Consider the following 20,206-nt stretch of genomic DNA (forward strand, 5'->3'; position numbering starts at 1 on the left):
CACCTCCGTCCCGGCTGGTTTCTCCAGGCCGGAGGCAAGCCTGGTGCCTGCTTCCCGGCACCTCTGTTCACTCCCGTGGGCAGGCAGCCACGCTGGGATTTCTTCCTTTGGCGGGCGGTGGGGGGGAGGCTGGCGCCAGTCCCCTAAATACCCACCGTGAGTGCCCACAGCCCTGAAGCAGTGCCCAAGCAGCTCATCACCCCTCTACACACCGGAAACGGAGCCCTCACGTCCGGTCAGGCCCAATCGGGAGACAGAAACCACGCAGAAGTTTGGACAGGGCAAGTTTAATATAAAGAATTACCAAGTCAACGAAGGCAGTAATGCTTAGAGAGTTTTCAAGAAAACCCTAGGGTCAAGGGCAAGTGCCCAGGGTAAAAAAATTCACCTGGAAGACATCCCCCTCTTCAAGGCTGGGATTCGGATCTCGCTGGAGAAGGCCCCCTGGATGGTACACAGGTTCTCTGGGTCGCCTGAGCCGATGTGTGCAGTCGCAGGCAGGGCCCTTGCGGAGGGCCGGCAGGCCGAGGCTGGCGGCTGGATGCTCAGAGGGCCGGACGCGGGGAGCCACGGCCGGTGCCGGGACCTCGGCATGCTCTGGGCGGGCGCCTTGGCTGTCCTCCCACTGCACCCCCCAAGCCGTGAGAGACCAGGGAATGAAACGGAATCACCGAGACCAGAAACAGAAGCCCCTTCCTGGTGCAGCGCCCCTCCAGCTGATTCAGAGAGACTAAGTGGTAAGCAGCCGAAGATGTCCGGGCAGCACAGGAGCTCGGGCTGTCGACACGGACGACAGACGTTGTCATCGCGGCTGCCCGAGGTGAGCGGGGGCCCCCACCCGCCCGCGGAACACGCGTGGGAAACGCTGGTCACTTCTGCCGGTGGGCGCAGACCCTAGAAACCCCCAGGGCTCGCCGAGGGACAAGGGGAGGGGACGCCCCAAGCGACGGGCTCTTTCCATTTCGCAGACCAGGAGTCGCAAGCTCCTGGGGGGAGGCGGGAGGCAGCCCCAGCCGGCCGGGCTCGGGGGCCCCTCCCACGGGGCGGGGCTTCAGAAGATTCCGGGCAGCAGGCGGTGAGGCACAGCGGCGGTATAACGCGCCCAGGCGCTGCCATACTTGCTGGCACAGCGGTGTTCGTCCCGGAGGCAGCGGTGGGTCAGCAGGATGGTCATGTAGATGATGTAGAAGTAGGGCAGCAGGTGGCCCCCGCCGCAGGCCAGGCAGTACGCCAGGCTGCCCATCAGGTCGCCCGTGTAGTTGAGGTGGCGGGCCACGCCCCAGAAGCCCGACACCAGGAGCTTGCTGTGGTGCCTGCGTCCGTCGGCCGACGTGTAGGAGCACTCGATGACCCTGGGCTTCCTGCCCCAGATCAGGCAGCGGCCGTCCGTGCGGCGGAACAGGTCCTTTTGATGGTTGGCCATCCGGAAGATGTAGTAGCCCAGCAGCCCCAGCAGCAGGACGCCCGCGGCGTGGGGGGTGGACAGCTGCACCGGGTGATAGACCAGGTACAGGCCCTGCGGGGCGAGAGGGAGCAGCACGGCCTGGGTTCGCATCCCGAGACTAGCCGCCCCGCCATCCCACACGCCGGGTTTCCTCTTCTGTGAGTAAAAGCACCCGCCGCGGTGCATGGCAAACAGATCCGCGTACTACCTGCCTTCCCACCTGTCCGCGTACCTACACACACACACACACACACACACACACACACACACGCACACGCACATCATATGTAGCTTAAGCGTAACATATGATAGAAGTATCATCTGAATGTAATTTTATGATGGTCCACTGGATGCCACGTTGGCGAGGCCACGGTGCCCAGATAGCTGCTGTGAAGGTATTTTTTGAGATAAGATAAAACTTAAACTGGTAGACTTTTGAGTAAAGCAGCTTGTTCTCTACCCTGTAGGTGGGCCTCATCCAATCAGTTGAAGGCTTAAAGAAAAAAAAAAAAGGCCAACCTCCCGCCAGAACAAGACTAGATTCCGCCAGCAGACGGACGGCCTTCAGACTCCAGCCGACTCTAACATCCTTGGACCGCCAACCTGCTGGCCGCCCTGAAGATTTCGGACTTGCTGGGCCCCATGATCACATGAGTTAGTTACTGCTTCTCTCCTGTGTGTGAATATGTGTATATATGTGCAAATATATACACACATACGTATACAGGCATACATTCAGTTGTATGTGTACACATAGATGTGCATAAACAGCCCATTGGTTCTGGGTGTGGAGAGAACTCTAACGCAGCTGTGATGTGATATGACACATGATGTGATTGATATATGATGTGATATATGTGATATGACGTGATGTGATACATATATGATGTGATATATGAAATGATACACATACAACATACAAAGAGAGGCCGAAACAAGGCCTGGTTCACAGTGAGAGACACAGATGTGTGATCGCACACACTCATGATCTATGCACGTTTGTACATGTACACGTTTGATCAGTTATCGTTCTGTTCACAGAATCGGGGAGCCCGGGAGCGTGCGAGCAGCCAGGTGGAGACACGGGTCCTGGGCAGACGGCGAGGGGCACTCAAGGGAGGACCTGGAGTTATAGACGGCACGGGGACGGGGCACCCGGAGCCCCAGCCCAGCTCTGCTGCGACTCCCCTGCTTCCCCGGGGGCCCCTGGTTCCGGATGCTGCACAGAGAGGATCAGCCAGTTCACGTCACTGGGCCTCGCACGACCGGCTGTAAGCGCGGAACCCCTCGCCCGTGCGGGCCCGGCGCAGGTCACCGAGCCTTCCCACGTTGGTTCCTGCCACTCTCGCGCAACCTGCCCAGGCAGCCACCCTGCTCGCTGCCGGCCAAGCGAGAGCCCTGACCACACCCTCTCTCTGACCCCGGACGTCCTCACTCACAACATGAGCAGGTGGCACCCGGCCAGGGTGTCCAAGCTGCCGCAGCCAGCGCAGCAGAGCCGGGGCTCTCGCGGGAGCTGGGAGGGCGTGGGAGCCTGATGCGAGGCCCGCCCCCCGCACCCCCCGGCTGCCCCCGAGGCGGCCCTGCGTGGTGTGCCGGGCGGGCGGATGGGGGTCAGCGACCGAGCAGCCCGGCCACACCGCCAAGTGCCGCTCCGGTGCCCCCGCGCGGCCTCGCCCGGCCCCGACACGGCGCTGCCCTCCTTTTCCAGGGATGTCTGGGGCCATTCAAGGCCACCTCCCCTGCCGGTCTGGACCCCGGTCCCTGCGGCTCCCCAGGCCAGTGCTTCCACACCTTGATTCTGCGATGCAGGCCAGGCCTCTCCTGAGGACTCCAGACTGCTGTTCCTTGGCACAGGGTCTCCCCCTCAGAGCCCTGGCCCGACGTCCTCCTGAATTCTCCGTGCAGTGAGACGGCACGTGCCAGCCCACCCATCTGGAACGTCCTCACCCGCCAGCCTCGCCGTCCTGCTCTCAGCCAGGCCGTGCTTATCTCCGGATGCGTTTGCCAGCTGCCAGTGGCAGGCCGGGGGCTCCTCCTGGGCCCTCCCTCAGGAGCCGATGACCCCACTTCTCTCCAGCACCCCTTCCCTGCACCGGGCTGCCTGCTGCCTGGCCTCTCCCACCAGCCATGAGCCCGAAGCAGGCAGGGCCCACACACGTCTCCTTTGCTCCCACGTCCCCATCACATGCCTGCTGCCACACAGACCCTCGTGAAGTATTTAAGGAACAAAAAAAGGTAAGAAATCCTCTTTTCCTTTAAGCATTAAGATTTGAATAAGTGTGAATATGAATACCACCCCCCATCACCCAGTTCAGCCAAATTATTCCTTTTTACCGAAAGTCTACACCCTGTCATCTTTCTTAAGTGTCATGGGCTGACCTGTGTCCCCCCCAAATCCCTATGTTGGAGCCCTGACCCCCAGGACCCCAGAATGTGAACCGATCTGGAGAGTGGGTCTATTAAGAGTAAGCAAGGTGGCACGGTGGGCCCTGAACCCGTGTGACCGGGGTCCTTGTAAAAAGAGGGGATCAGGGGCGCCTGGATGGCTCAGTTGGTTAAGCATCCGACTTCAGCTCAGGTCATGAACTCACGGTTCATGGGTTCGAGCCCCGCATCGGGCTCTGTGCTGACAGCCTGGAGCCTGCTTTGGATTCTGTGTCTCCCTCTCTCTGCCCCTCCCCCACTCAACGCTCTGTCCCTCTCTCAAAAATAAATATTAAAAAGAAAAAGAAGAGGCGATGAGGACACAGACACACGCAGAGGGATGACCCCGAGAGGGCACAGGGAGAGGACAGCTGTCCACGCACTAGGAGAGAGGCCTCGGGGGAACCCAGCCCTGCCCACGCCTGGACCTCGGGCTCCAGCCTCCGGGACGGGGACGGTGGCTGCCTGTTGTCCACGCCTGTCTATGGTATCTGTCCCGGGGCCCAAGCTCACTAACGCACCAAGCCTCCTTCTTCCTGGAAACGGGGCAGCCTCCCGCCTCCAGCCTCGACTGTCCCCCACTCGTGCAAGAGGGGATCTCAGCACGTGCTTGGCTGTGTCTGCCGGGGGCCACCCTGGGCGTGCCTGGGGACCAGACAGCTGCAAGCCCCGCCAGGCCGGCCACCCCGCTCCTCACCTGCAGCGTGTAGAGGTACGGCAGCCAGACGCAGTCCCCCCAGCCCAAGTACCACCCAAAGTGGTCATGGCAGATGTCAATGGTTTTCAGGTACCAGGCTTCGTTCCAGAAGAAGTCCAGCACGTAGATGGCCTACAAAACAGGACCCGTCACGTGCCGGCCACGGCCACCAAGGGGCCCCAAGGAGAACCACGCCCGCGTAGATGAGGAGATGGCACGCGGGGTGTCGCCGAGCTCCTCGGTGACGTGCTCCACGGGGCTGGGACGTGGGGGGCCCGGGAGGCCAGCGAGGGAGCCCTTAGCCTGAGAGAGCCTGCCGTCTAAGCGGGTGAGGGCCCACAGACAGTGACCGAGAGGGACACCCAGCAGTGCCCCGGCCGGTGATGCCCAGGCTGTGGCGCTCGGAGAGCAGGTCACGCACCGTGGAGGCGCTGGGGACAGCCCGCGGGGAAGGTGCCCCACACACCAGGGCCCACGCCGGCATGGAAGTCCTCCGCCCGGCCGCCCCTGCAGCCGGCACGGCCAGGTGGCCAGCGGCCTCGTACACAGGTGGGGAAAAGGTGAGAATGAACCCCTCACACCCCGCCTGAGAGCCACGGGGACCACGTGGGGAAGACGCTTCAGAGGCCACAAACCGTGAACGTGGCCAGGACCACGACACCCTTGAGCTGTTAACAGGCGTCTCCCGGGAAAGAGGCCCCGAGCCCAGTGAGGCCGCAGGGCCGGCGCGGCGCCCAGCAGACAATGAGGGACCTTTCGCTGCGTGCTCGCTAGCCCGCTCCCCAGAGACGCACGGGCAGGGGCCCGACTCCCTTCTAAGAGCAGTGGAGTGAGGTTCTTCAAGACGCATCTGGCTTTCAGGATTTCCCGGGGCCCAGCAAGCCTTGGAGCTCCCTCCCCCTTGGCCGCAGACAGGCTACCTGCAGGACGTTGACCAGGACCATGGCGTTGGTCACTTGGCCGTAGAGCTCCCGCTGCTTGGCTGCAAAGGACAGGTTAATGAGGGTCCAGGCAACGATCCCAGGGCGTCCGTTGAAAAACAGCTTGAAGTCGAACCACTTCCCGATGCGGGGGTTAAACTCAATGCCCATCATGTAGTCGTAAAAGAAATTGCCCGTGAATTTGCTTGAAAATAGAAACAGCAGATACGTTTCGCTAAGGAGCCCGTCTCGCGACAAGGGGCCTGTGTGTGCACATGGACAAGGGTGTCGAGCCTGGCCCTTGCGTCAGCTCAGGGATGCGGGCAGCCGGAGGACGCACACCGGTCCCTCTTGCTTCCCAAGGCCTCCCTGCTCTCCCTTGGCACTCGGCTACGGCCCGGCAGAGCCACCCCGAGACCTGGCACCTGACATGCTCGTTGCGTCCCACGAAAGCACACACTTTCTGCTTAAGTCTTCCCTCAACCAGCTGGGCTTCTCCCCACCCTCCTCCAGGCCCCCTTGAGGCCTGGCATGGCTGAGCTGCATAACTAGCTTGACTTCACGAAGATTTCGTTGCATAGCCAAGCATGCAGTTTGCGGTGACTCCCGGTGCCCGGGTCCCCACGGGCAAGTGAAATTATAAATCCTGCCCAGGTAGAGAGTGAGCAAGGGTGGCGAGTCCAGAGCAAGGTGCCTGGCTTGGGGGCCCACCACTAACCCTTGCTAGACATTCGTTGCCCTGGTTCCTCTCCCACAGTCCTCCCCAGAGGTGACCAGAGAATCAGCCAAGATGACTGATATGGAGACCCTCGTCGCGAATAACTTGCAGACACATAGGGATTTCTGTGTTAATGGCAAAAACATTTTCACGTCCACGTGCCTCAGTTATGTTACGTAAAAAAAGCAAAATATACAAAGTCTACAACAGGTGATTGATTATAAAGCAGCAAAGACAATTAGCATGAGCCACAGAAGATCAGCCTCATTACCTAATTACCACACAGACCACAAAGCACCGTCATCCAGAGACATTCCCCAAGAGCGAGAGTTAACGGAAACACATTTTCTTTTTACTTGGGCCCCTAAATGTATTTGGGACTAAAATGTAGGCACCCAAGCATAAAAATCTTGTTTGTGACTGCTTACACCCATCTACAGGACGAACCCAAGCAACATCTGTTGTTGGAGGGAGGGATGGATGGAGGGATTGAAGGAGCCAGGGATGAAGGATAGGGGTGAACAGGTGGATGAACAAGTGGGATGAATGGAATAGATGGACTGAATGGTTAGATGGGTAGGGAGGTAGATAGATGGATTGATGGATGGATGCATTAGATGGATGGGTGGGTAGGTGGGTTAGATGGATGGGTGGATGGATGATGGTGGATGGATGAGTGGGTGGATGGGTTAGATGGATGGGTGAGTGGATGGGATGGATGGATGGATGGATGGATGATGGTGGATGGATGGGTGAGTGGATAGATGGAAGGATGGGTAGATGGATGGATAGGTGGGTGGGTGGATGGATGATGGTGGATGATGGTGGATGGATGGGTGGGTGGATAGAGGATGGATGGGTGGATGGATGGGTGGGTAGGTGGGTGGATGGGTGGATGGATGGATGATGGTGGATGGATGAGTGGGTGGATGCATGACGGTGGATGGATGGGTAGATGGATGGGTGGATGGATGAATGCTGGTGGATGGGTGGGTGGTTGGATGGATGGATGATGGTGGATGGATGGGTGGGTGGATGGGTTGGATGAGTAGGTGGGTAGGTGGGAGAATGGGTGGGTGGATGGACGGGTGGATGGATGATGGTGGATGGATGGATGGATGGATGGATGATGGTGGATGGATGGGTGGGTGGGTGGATAGAGGATAGATGGGTAGATGGATGGGTGGGTGGATGGGTTAGATGGATGAGTGGTTGGTTGGATGGATGGATAGATGGATGGATGGGTGGGTAGGTGGATGGGTTGGATGAATGGCTGGGTAGGTGGGTGAATGGGTGGATGGATGGATGATGGTAGGTGGATGGGTGGGTGGATGGGTGGGTGGATGGATAAAGAGCTAGGTGAAGAGGAGGCTGGCTGTGGGGAGCACAACCCAAGACTTCCATGAGAAGGCACGAGCCAGTAGGGCTCTCCCTGGGAAGTGCTACACTGAAGCCACCGAGATAACCACACTCCTCACTAAGATTGTTTCAGGCCACACTCATGTTCCCAAATGGAAGCAACGGGCTGACTTCCCTGCTCCCATGACAGCCCTACAGGTGACGACTCGGCCAAAGATGGACTTGGCCATCTTCAACTGCATGCTTCCTAAGGCAGAGGAAGGCCCCCAGACACATAGAAAGGATGTTCCCTAGAATCAAGCGGGTTCCATCAGGCTCCCCCTTCAAGGATTCTCGATCCTCAGGGCTTCACAACTCCTATCCCAAGGTCACAGAGAAAGGTTAGGGGTGGAAGCATCCGCATCCCACATTAGGCTTGACCAGCCGCCGAAGAACGTACCAGTCTTTGGCATTGGTGGGGAAGAAGTAGCCCTTGATCATGGCGAAGGTGGAAACCGCGTAGCCGAGGATGTTGGCGCACCACAGCAGCGGTATCCAGTTGTCGAAGATGATGGTGGGGGAGAACAGCGACAGGAAGTGCGAGTTTGCAAACCAGAGAAGGTGCGTGATGAGCCACGCCTGCAGGCCGTTGATTTCATACTTGTTAATAACCCCTGCAGAGCGACGATTTAAAAATCAAAGCGTTTCCGCTTGAAAACGGGCGGCCAGCCCAGGCCCTGCTTGCTTTCTGGGCCTCGGCTGCTGCTCGGGGGGGGGCCCGTCTGGGACACCCAGGCCAAGGCCCGGAAGCCGGTCAGCTTCCCCTACAGCTCGGGGCCCCGGGTCAAAATGCCAGCAGCACACATCACGCTGTTAGTCCGGGGATTAACTGCTCCTGCTTTCGGGGTCCTTGGACGAGGGAACGGGCAGACTCACCCTTTGGTTCTGATTCTCCCTAGTGAGCTCCGGCTGGGGGGCCGGTGGGTGGGTAGGTGGGTGAACGGGTGGATGGATGGATGCAGTTCTCTAGGGAGTGAGGATGCCCCTAACATACTTGTCAGCGAGCACCACAGCCTCCCCGCGGCCCTGGGGGCTGTCTGCAGGCAGGGACAGGGGTGGCGTCCCCCCCTGCAGGGCTCTGGGTGACCTGAACAGGAGCCACCCCTCCTGGACGCCGCTGGTGGCTGCGGTGTTCTCGGTGGGGAGATGCTCCAGGATCCCAGCTGTGACAACCGGCCGTGGGGCCGGGGACCACTCAGCCCTCTGTTCACCGAAGGGCCTGATGTTCCAACTCACGGCCGGGTCAGTCCCAGGCTGCCCTGAGACGATCGGGGCCCGGGGCCGTGGCAGCGGCCGAGCAAAATTCACACTCATTTTGTCACTTTGTCACACTTTCAAGTGTGAGCACACCTGGGGACGGGAGCCGCCTGGGAGAGGGCAGGCCCCATGAGACAAAGAGGCAGGGAGAGGAGAAGGGAGGCCCGCGGGCTCAGGTTACCTGCGGGGGTCACGGCGCCCTCTTGAACGCCTCCCACGTAGCCGGGCAGAAACTTATGGCAGAAGTCAGGCAGCGCCGAGTACAAAAGCACCTGCGGTGGGGATTTTAAGCTGCTTGACCCATGGCCTGGGGGGTCTGCTTGACCCTTGCTTTCGTTAACCGACGTGACCCGTGGCAGAAATCCAGGTTACGGTCGGGTACTCCTTCCGGAAGAGTGTGTGGCTCTGGAGCCCTGGCGGCAGGCAGGCAGGCAGGCCGGCCGGGGGCTCTGAAGGGGGAGGAGCCCCGAGCAGGAAGTTCATTACTGGCCCAAAGCAGCAATGCAGTCTCCCTGCAGGAGAGCCCACGAGCCCTTCCCACTCACGTTTCTGGAGCCATTTAAGAATTTGCAAGAATTCCCGGCCGTACAAGTCGCCCTCGTGACATGTTTTCAGTGTCATTTAGCGCATTTACACAGTAAGCAAGCACCACCACCCGGAACACATTCACCACCCCTATTAGCAGTCGCTCCCCAACCCCTCCCGCTGCCCCCCCAACAACCATTAACCCACTTTCTGTCTCTAGGGACTTTCGCACCCTGGTGTTTCACATAAATGGAATCACGGCGCCCTGGGGCCTTCCGTAACTGGCTCCTTTCACTCAGCGAATGTTCTCAAGGTCCATCCACGCCGTAGCACAGGTGAGTGCTTCCTTCAGATGGCTGCGTAACGTTTGTTTTAGCCGCTCGGCCTCTGATATCTCTACTCTTAGGCTTCTGTGATTCCTGCTGCCCCTTCTCATCTTTTCACCCAAAGGGACCAAGAGACCAGAAATGAGAGGGGCTCTAAAGCCCAAAAGCTGGCACCCTGAGGAGAAACCGCGACGAACGGCTGGAGCTTTCCTCTAGGGCAGGAAACCCGGGGTGTGGAGGGAGCCTTCTCCCGCCACCTTTTCCCTGGATTCAGATGATAAACAGCTCTCCCTGTTCACCAGGTCCTCTGTGCAAACAGCTCCTTCCTGGTGAACTTCTGGTCTCAAGGGCCAGTGGGGTCACAACGGAGTCGAGGACGTCCGTGGCCAGGACCGTGTGGCCACCTGCTGGGAACACAGGCCTTGGCTTTGCCGAGTGGGGTCTCTCGTAACCGAGAGCGTACCTCTGGGGGCCAGAATGCTCCTTCTCAGGGGCTACTGATAAGATACGCTTCCCGTCGTGCATGGGGCTTCCCCAGGCCAGCCCTGCCTCACTCCCTCCCACAGGGTCTCGCTCCCTACTTCTCGGCATGTCCCTGCAGGGCTGCACACGCCCCTGAACTACGGGGAGCCTTCCACTGAAGGTGCGTCAGACACCGTGATGCCCTGCCGGGTCCCGGGAAGGACAACGCCAACCCGAGCCCAGATCCCATTTCCCGGACCAACGGCCAGGACTCTCCCGGCCGGAGGGACGCCGCACGCCCGCCGTGCCCCAACCACCCTCCAGGGAGGCTGACCTGGAACGTGACCCACAAGGCGTAGAGCTGGGCCGCTTCCTTTGTCACGGGCGGCGTCTTGGCCCAGATGTCTGCGAGATGAGCGCGCCCGGTGGCGAGGTCCACCACGGGGGCAGTGAGGGAGCAGCCGTACTGGTCACATGCCATGATGAAGTAGTATACGATGAAAGGGGCCAAAAGCAGCAGAAAGAGGACGCTGGCCAGCGAAAACCAGTCCACCTCCCTGCAACAGCAGATGGCAGGCGGTCACGCGGGGGCCCCCCCTGGCCGCGTGGCCTCCTCGACAATGCACCGCACGTGCGGACGGGTCCCGTTGTTTCCAACAGCCGTTCGCTCTCCGTGCAAAGGGCTCCCCATTGCCTGCAGGAACCACTCAATGTGCGTGTTCCACCGCCAGCTCCGGGGAGGCTGACAGATCTGAGGACATCCACAGGAAGCCCGGAGCCCGGAATACGAACGCTGGGAGGCCTTTCGCGACCCACAAGGCCAGAGGCTCTCCAGTTCCAGGCCGCGGGGGCCACTCACCCACTCCCGAGTCCCCACGCCCTCCGATCCAAGGAGGATACAGACAACAGGATACTGCGCCACCAGAGCCAGCCCGTTTTAGCCAGCTTTTCATTCCTTCTCCAATCCCTTACTTTACAAAATGGGCGACGGCTTATCTCTCGTTAGTCTTAATGATAAAACTCGTGTTTTTGATCGGTCCGTAAGATCCCAAGGGTGGACCACCTCTCACTAAGATCTCGCTCCATTTTCTAGTTGGGAAGACTGTCAAGGCCTTACCAGGCACGGCCCCACTGCCCCTGAGTGGCAGCCCCACCGTTGGCAAAGCTGTCCCGACTCTTGGTTTGGGAAGCGTCGGGCTGGGACTTTGCAGCCATTGGGCCCTGAGGAAAGAAGACACGTCCTACTCAGATCATCCCACAGAGAACGGCCACCATTATCTCCCACATCTGCCCCTGCTCGTAACTTCTGCAGGACTGGCTCTTCTACTAGCCTACTCGCTACCTTGTTCTAGATGGCAGGTTCCAGGCAGGGAAGAGATCGTAGACTACACTTCAGTCTCTCCCTCCTGGAATCTGCAATAACCTCCCACCTGGCCCTCCTACTTCTCTCGCTCATCTTGACTAATTCTCCAGGTTGCGGCAGAACGCCCTCTTACTGCATGAACCGAGTCAGCCATGGCTCCGAGGCCTCTTGCGATCCACTCCTGCCTGCTTTCCCTCCCACCCCTCTCTCCTCATACCTTCCAATCCAGGCACACGGGGTCTTTAACGCCCCTTGGATATGGTTCATCTCGTTCATGACACCTGCTGCTTCTGCTTAGAACTTAATTTACAGGTCTCCTCATTCGGGACTTTTGTAAAATGGCCCCTCCTTAGTGTGACTTTTTATATTTCCTGGAGTTAATGGGCGCCCCACTTTTTCCATTTGCGAAGATTTCTATGCGTCTATCGCTAACGTTTTTTTGTGAATGCTCTACCACAGCTAATGTACATACCAGCAACTTTTCTACATATTCAAACACAATAAAATTTATCATTTCCATGCCCCCTCTCCCCCATAGCCATTCATCTTGAACCAATATACAAGCCAATCAGTGCTTCTACACTGCCTGTAGTCCCCTGCTGAGGCACTCCACCTGCTACTTTATTTTCTCATGTTGTCATTATGTAGAATTCTTTAATTTATTTGAGTGCGTGTCTATTGACTGCCTCCCTCCATTAGAATGTAAGCTCCCCAAGGGCAGGAACCACGTGTCCTATCCATTGCTCTACTACCAAGTCCTAGGACAGTGCATTCAATAAATAATCACTCTAAAAAAAAAAAGGTGAAAGAACTGAACTTGTCCAAGGGGGAAGCAGTGACATCTACACTTCCAGAATAAGTTCTAACAGTGAAGTTTCAAAACATTGGAGGTAAGAAAACATGATTTTAAAGGCTTTCAGAGAAAAGCTCTAAAAGAGGGGCGCCTCTGTGGTTCATTCGGTTGAGCATCTGACTTCCGATTTTGGCTAAGGTCATGAAATCATGGTCATGGGATTGGGCCCCATGTCGGGCTCTGCACTAAGCATGGAGCCTGCTTGGGATTCTCTCTCTCCCTCTTTCTCTCTGCCCCTCCCCCTGCCAAATAAATAAACATTAAAAAAAAAATCCAGGATTAAGAATCGTATCAGCAACCAGTTGGATTCTAGAAGACAATGATGGAAAACTTTAAAAACTTTGAGGGAAACTTTTTTGCAACCTAGAATTCCATTTGCAGGTTACTTATTATTCGGAGAAGACACGGGATCCAAGAAAACTACAAAAAGAAAGCCGAGAGAAAGGATGAGGGGATGAGAACTGTGCAGTGCACCAGACAGTAACCAGTCCACCTTCGTACAAAATGAATGGCTACAGCAGGAGGGAGAATGGAAATGATGAATTTTATTGTGTTAGAGTGTGTAGAAAAATTATGGATATATATGAAGCTCTGTTATAGCATTCAGAAAAAAAATAATGACAGATGCATAAAAACCTGAGTTTTTAAGTGGAAAAAGTGAGGCAATCACGAACTCCAGGAAAAATCAAAAGTCATACAAAGGGGAAAAACAACAACAAACACCATAATTGTAGTACCTTAGTTGGCTTAACAGTAAATACTAGCAACTTTGTCATAACAACGTAATATCTGGCTACAGGCTGGTAGATGTTTGGATGCAGAAGGACATGTGAAGTTGGGAGTGACAAAAGCAAATCATTTAAAAATAAGCGGGTAAAAACAGCAACACAGAAGTAACTACAAGAATGAAAAGTATTTGCTTCTGGGAACGAAGACTATGGGATGAAGTAGGGAGCTGTTTATTCTATGCATCAGCCTTTTATTTTTTTTTTTTTTTTTTTTTTTTTTTTTCCAACGTTTGTTTATTTTTGGGACAGAGAGAGACAGAGCATGAACGGGGGAGGGGCAGAGAGAGAGGGAGACACAGAATCGGAAACAGGCTCCAGGCTCTGAGCCATCAGCCCAGAGCCCGACGCGGGGCTCGAACTCACGGACCGTGAGATCGTGACCTGGCTGAAGTCGGACGCTTAACCGACTGCGCCACCCAGGCGCCCCTGCATCAGCCTTTTTTTTTTTTTTTTTTTTTTTTTTTTTTTAAATTTTTTTTTTTCAACGTTTATTTATTTTTGGGACAGAGAGAGACAGAGCATGAACGGGGGAGGGGCAGAGAGAGAGGGAGACACAAAATCGGAAACAGGCTCCAGGCTCTGAGCCATCAGCCCAGAGCCTGACGCGGGGCTCAAACTCACGGACCGCGAGATCGTGACCTGGCCGAAGTCGGACGCTTAACCGACTGCGCCACCCAGGCGCCCCTGCATCAGCCTTTTTTTTTTTTTTTTTTTTTTTTTTTTTTAATTTTTTTTTTTCAACGTTTATTTATTTTTGGGACAGAGAGAGACAGAGCATGAACGGGGGAGGGGCAGAGAGAGAGGGAGACACAAAATCGGAAACAGGCTCCAGGCTCTGAGCCATCAGCCCAGAGCCTGACGCGGGGCTCGAACTCACGGACCGCGAGATCGTGACCTGGCCGAAGTCGGACGCTTAACCGACTGCGCCACCCAGGCGCCCCTGCATCAGCCTTTTTTTTTTTTTTTTTTTTTTTTTTTTTTTTTAAATTTTTTTTTTTCAACGTTTATTTATTTTTGGGACAGAGAGAGACAGAGCATGAACGGGGGAGGGGCAGAGAGAGAGGGAGACACAAAATCGGAAACAGGCTCCAGGCTCTGAGCCATCAGCCCAGAGCCTGACGCGGGGCTCGAACTCACGGACCGCGAGATCGTGACCTGGCCGAAGTCGGACGCTTAACCGACTGCGCCACCCAGGCGCCCCTGCATCAGCCTTTTAACGCTAACTTCTTTTGGAAAAATTTCTTTTGGAAAAAGTACTTTAATACAAAGGTACGTTCATTAAAAAAAATTTCAGCGACAAAAAAGTATTTTCATTTGCAGTGTGGGAAATGTACCCGTTATCACTTAATTTTCACAGGTTAGTTTATGGAATGTCTGTCTATGATGTACAAGGCAGGGTGAAGAACTCTTTATGGACCTTCCAACTCTACAGCCCCAAAACCGAATACAGAGCCTGGTGCATGGCAGTCACCTTGATTAAACATGGTAGAAAACTGCAAAACAGCCAGAAACCTATAGGCTCGGAACTAAGTGTGGTAGGGGCGTCTGGCTGGCTCAGTCAGTGGGGCATGAGACTCTTGATCTCAGCTTGTGAGTTTAAGCACCACGTTGGGTGTGGATCCTACTTTAAAAAAAAAAAAAGAACTAAGTGTGGAAAGGCCAAACAGAAAACACTGCTAAAAGGAAAAAGTGTATCTTCTACAGGTTAAAATAAGCCCAAATAAGTATTTTTTGAGATTATAGAATTCATTCACGCAGGAGTCACCTCAGGCATAAGCAATGAATCCTATAATAAACGTGTAAGTCATATTCTTGGCAAAAGGTATGTGGAAACAGGGGAGAGGGAGGTATTTGGGGTATATTTTATTTTATTCCTAAGACTCACAGACAGGAGTTGATGAACCAGCTGTCTACTTTTCAAAGCTAAAAAGTCACTGTCTATGCCCATGAACAACAGTGCTGAGACATGCTTACCTCCAACCTCTTGTGTAGGGATTTCACAACAGAATTGAAGTCTTCCTTCTTGAATGGGCCGCTCTAAAATCTCTAGACTCTTATGATTCACAAGGCCTGCTTGACCCTTCTCAACCCACTGAACAAAGTCCTGCAGGGACACAAAGATGATAAATACATCAGGTTGCTGACATTTCAGGACCGAAGGTAGATTAGGACCCACACGGTATTTATTCAAGGCCTGTTGGAACCAAGTGAGAAGTACAAGGTCAGTGTGCCAAGGTTCAAAAGTGGAAGACAGCCCACACGGGAGGGGAGGAGGAGGGGAGTATTACCACCCAGCTTCTTTGCCTGGTACACACAGTACCTGGCAAATGGTAGGTACTTGATGACATTGGGTGGCACTGAATAGAGATCTCCATGGAGGCGTCACCTCAGACATGAGCCTTAACAGGCAGCTGCAGACCTGACGGACAGCAATGAACCAAAAGGCATTTCCTTTGAAGACTTATACCAAGCAGCCATGTATGCCTCTGCAACATTTCTAGAAGCTTGCTCATGCGTGCATCAGCCCGAATCAAGCCCTCTAGAGTTAGCACATTCCATTGGTACATTCTAGGAGCCAGTGAGAGCCTAAGAACACAGAGCAGCAGCAAGAGTGACCTGGGCTCGGAGCCTGGCCCTCTGTACACTCACGGGACCCAGTGACCTTCCTGAGTGTCTGGGGTCATGAATGCCTATGCGCATGAGGTTCTGTTATTAAAGCTGGATGAGGGATGGTTAGTGTCCCACACTAAAGATGAGCCAGGGAAATGGATGGGGCTTTCCGGCACCCTGGTCAGCTCTTTCAACCGGTTTTTTAGTTCCACGGGCCAAAGCTAAAGGGACATCGGTCCTGAGGGTCTGAGGATGACGCAGTATAAGTGCCTGACCGCAAGCTTCTGACTGCCAAGGCATTTGTGGCAAAGACATCCATCCCAAATAAACATATTGCTGCTGCTTGACCCAGCTACCAGCAAAACACCAGAGAAGGAACCAGGCCACTTCCACCCTTTCAGAAAGCCCTAGAAGACCAAGATGGCTGACCGCTGCAGGATTCACTTCTTCCTAAGCCCTTATTCCCACTCTTATGTTTTAACTGGCCAATACAGAGTGAACCCATGAAACCTCAGGCCTCCACCCTTGAGCCTAAAGAAGGCAGAGCCCCAGATCTATACACACTCACTCACTCTCTCTCTCTCTCTCTCTCTCCCCACCCATGAGCTCACTGTGGCTCTGGGCATTCTGCGTACCCTCCAGGACCTGTGAGTGATAAACCTTGCTCCTCGGAGCTCCCCAGTGCTTGTTGCTAAGGTGGGCCCTGCAATTATAAGGACCCAAAGGATGATCCAGCCATGCTGGTGGGGAGGGGGGACTCGCCACAGTAACATGAGCCCAGGAGGGTGCCTCGGGCATTCCCACCCACCACATCACTATCTATAGGCTGAGACCCACACAATAGATGACTTAGCAGCTTTTTGGCATCTTGAAGATGTAGTAATTTGGGGATGCACTAGACACCAGGACCATGGCAGAGATCCTGGGGGCTGGTGTAGTAAATGCCCGGCGGGGCGGGGGGGGGGGGGGTCCCTCGGTCACCATCAAGGCTGTAAGTTCTCAGCAGGACCAGCAGGACCGGATCCCTTAGAATTCGACTTGTGTCAACACTTGCTAGGCCTGTTTTCCTCATCCACAAAGCAGCTGTCACCCACTTACTCAAGGACATGAGGTCATGGCGCCGAGTGCTCAGAGCCCTCCCGGACCCCATAAATTCCTATGAGTACATGTTGGGTGGACAGGCAGGTCTACCCGGCCTCTGGAAAGAACTGTCTTCGCACCAGGAGAGCAGCTAATCACCCTCTCACAGATTCTGATCTTTATCATCCGTTTTCATCTTAGGTTCAGTTTGGGCAGGTCTGTATTTCTCAGTCTCTATTACTCTCAGACTAACAAATCTCCAAACCAGACCCGGTGCTGTTCAGAGAAGGTTCCAAGAAACGCTCTTGGCCGCCTGCTAGGATATTACCTGGTACTGCACCCAGGAAGATTAGCTGTTATCAGCAGTTATTCTGAACTTTACAACGGGCCTCTCACGGCCCGTTTCTCATCGCCCATAACCCAGCTAGTAATGTATTTCTGGAAAAAAACACAAGCCAGACTCGGACTTCAACCCATATCACAAAGCTGTCATCATCAAGAAAGTATGGTACTGGCACAAGAACAGACACTCAGGTCAATGGAACAGAACAGAGAACCCAGAAATGGACCCACAAACGTATGGCCAACTAATCTTTGACAAAGCAGGAAAGAATATCCGTTGGAATAAAGACAGTGTCTTCAGCAAGGGGTGCTGGGAAAAGTAGACAGCGACACGCAGAAGAATGAACCCGGACCACTTTCTTACACCAGACACAAAAATAAGCTCAAAATGGATGAAAGTCCTAAGTGTAAGACAGGAAGCCATCAAAGTCCTCGAGGAGAAAGCAGGCAAAAACCTCTTTGACCTTGGCCGCAGCAACTTCTTACTCCACACGTCTCCGGAAGCAAGGGAAACAGAAACAAAAACGAACTATTGGGACCTCATCAAAAATCAAAAGCTTCTGTACAGCAAAGGAAACAATCAGCAACACTAAAAGGCAACCAACAGAATGGAAGAAGATATTTGCAAACGACACATCAGATAAAGGGTTAGTATCCAAAATCTATAAAAAAACTTCGCAAACTCAACACCCAAAAAACCAAATAATCCAGTGAAGAAATGGGCAAAAGACATGAATAGACACTTCTCCAAAGAAGACATCCAGATGGCCGACCGACACATGAAAAAATGCTCCACATCACTCATCATCAGGAAAATACACAGCAAAACCACAGCGAGACACCACCTGACACCTGTCAGAATGGCTCACATGAGCAACTCAGGCAACGACAGATGTTGGCGAGGATGTGGAGAGAGAGGGTCTCTTTTGCACTGCTGGTGGGAGTGCAAGCTGGTGCAGCCGCTCTGGAAAACAGTGTGGAGGGTCCTCCAAAAGCTAAAAATAGAACTACCCTACGACCCAGCAATCGCACTAGGAGGCATTTATCCACGGGATACAGGTGTGCTGTTTCGAAGGGACACATGCACCCCCATGTTTATAGCAGGAGTATCAACAATAGCCAAAGTATGGAAAGAGCCCAGATGGCCACTGATGGATGAACGGATCAAGAAGATGTGGGATATAGATACAATGGAGTCTTACTCGGCCATCAAAAAGAATGAAATCTTGCCATTTGCAACTACGTGGACGGAACGAGACGGTATTAGGCTAAAGGAAATTAGGCAGAGAAAGACAAATATATAACTTCACGCATAGGAGGACTTTAAGAGACAAAACAGATGACCATAAGGGAAGGGAAGCAAAAATAATATAAAAACAGGGAGGGGGACAAAAACAGAAGAGACTCTTAAATACAGAGAACAAACAGAGGGGTGCTGGAGGGGCTGTGGGGGGGGGGGGATGGGCTACGTGGGGGAGGGGCAGTAAGGAATCTACTCCGGAAACCACTGTTGCCCTATATGCTAACTAACTTGGATGTAAATTTTAAAAATAAATTAAATAATAAATAGATAAGTAAGTAAACTGGATATGCATCCAAAAAAAAAAAGACACCTCAACATTTTATCAAGAAGAAAGTCGCCGAATTGCGCTCTTCTGAGCGGGTCATTTTCCGCTACCAAGAGGATACAAAAGGTCCTCTTCCCTCCACTGGGCAGCCCCTCGTTGCCCGCGTCTTAAATCTGGGCACCCGATGTGGCGCCTGGTTCTTTACTCACGTTGCTGCAGGAAGAGCTCAGGGGGGCACAGAGCGGGCACCCCGCCCTCGACCACCCCCGCCGGTTCACCTGCACGCACAGCTCCTCGACCCGCGGGCCCCCCACCTGCTGCTGCACCGCCCCGGCTCCCCTGAGCACCCGGCTCCGAACCCGCCCGTGTCCCGGAGTCCAGGCCTGGCAGGACCGCCCCGAAGCCCCGCCCCCAGGCTGACGCGTTCCTATAGACGACCAATCGGCCCCGGCGCGGCCGGCGGCCCCGAGACCCGCGATTGGCCGCGCGCCTCGCCCCACCCCCTGAGCTGACTCCGGGCCACCGCATTAGCCACTCGGCGCCGGCGGGCCGCGAGATTGACGGCCGAGGGCCCGCCCCGCGGCTGGCGGGCGGGCGGGTGGGCGGCGCCAGCGGGACCCCGCCCTGCTCGGGCCGCGTCAGATAGGGATGGTGTCAGATAACGAAGGTGGTGTGGCGAGGATGCGCGCAGGGCGGGAGAGGTTGAGCGTGTACCAGTTTGATTTGGGGGTGTCGGAGGGGGCTCTGCTGGGAGGCCCGGCGGATCTGGTTTCCCCAGAAGTGAGGGAGACGCGGTTTCGGGTCGGGATCACCCTGCGAGGTGGGAGGGGAAGAAGCAGCAGGGGTGGAAGGAGGGAGAAGTTGAGCTGTGACGCAAGGTGGCCTTGGGCGACGTGTTTGCGCACGGGACAGCTCCGGTGATAACAGCACACCACAGCCGTCCTCCTGGACAGGAATGCCCAAGCCACATGCTCCTGCGTCTGGAAAAGGGCACAGGGCCACCCTTGCAAGGACATGGCCTTGGGAAGGGCCGCTGTGCAACTCGAGCAGCCCCTGGAGGGGTGGGCCACAGAAGGTGTCTGCAGGCCAACATTTGGGACAAAAGCCTCGGTTTGCATCCGGATCTGATTGGCACACCTCTGTGTCCCTCATAGTGACAGGTTTTTTCCCCCTGCAGTTTTTTATTTTGAAAAAAATGTCAAACATACAAACCAGGTGAACATAGACTAGCGTGAACACCCATATACCTAGATTCAGCAGCTGACAACAGTTATTTCTGTCACCTCTACCCCACTTTTTATCCTCAACTATTAATTCGCTGCAGGTGACATCCTCCTCCTAAATACTTCAGCATCCATGTCTCATGTTACCAAAATAAAATGCATTACCCTCAGGAAATTTCGCATCAACCCAATGCTATTATCTAAT

General features: G+C 54.8%; 1 protein-coding gene across 2 annotated transcripts; it reads right to left on the bottom strand.

Annotated features, from left to right (window-relative positions):
- Window positions 1-271: 271 nt before the first annotated feature.
- On the bottom strand, window positions 272-19,184 carry DHCR7 (7-dehydrocholesterol reductase). Of its 2 annotated transcripts, none has more exons than XM_045486275.1 (9): window positions 18,988-19,184; window positions 15,153-15,282; window positions 11,292-11,395; window positions 10,509-10,731; window positions 9,043-9,133; window positions 8,005-8,218; window positions 5,489-5,693; window positions 4,569-4,700; window positions 272-1,516 (listed from the first exon to the last, which is right to left on the bottom strand). In XM_045486275.1, the coding sequence occupies exons 3-9, from the start codon at window positions 11,387-11,389 to the stop codon at window positions 1,052-1,054; spliced, it is 1,428 nt and encodes a 475-aa protein (XP_045342231.1). In that variant the 5' UTR covers window positions 11,390-11,395; window positions 15,153-15,282; window positions 18,988-19,184; the 3' UTR covers window positions 272-1,051. The 2 variants fall into 2 exon arrangements, with proteins under 2 accessions (XP_045342231.1, XP_045342232.1); XM_045486276.1 differs by lacking the exon at window positions 18,988-19,184 and adding an exon at window positions 15,499-15,592.
- Between the last annotated feature and the right edge of the window lie 1,022 nt (window positions 19,185-20,206).

This window comes from Leopardus geoffroyi, chromosome D1 (genome assembly GCF_018350155.1).
Source record: "Leopardus geoffroyi isolate Oge1 chromosome D1, O.geoffroyi_Oge1_pat1.0, whole genome shotgun sequence".
NCBI lineage: Eukaryota > Metazoa > Chordata > Mammalia > Carnivora > Felidae > Leopardus > Leopardus geoffroyi.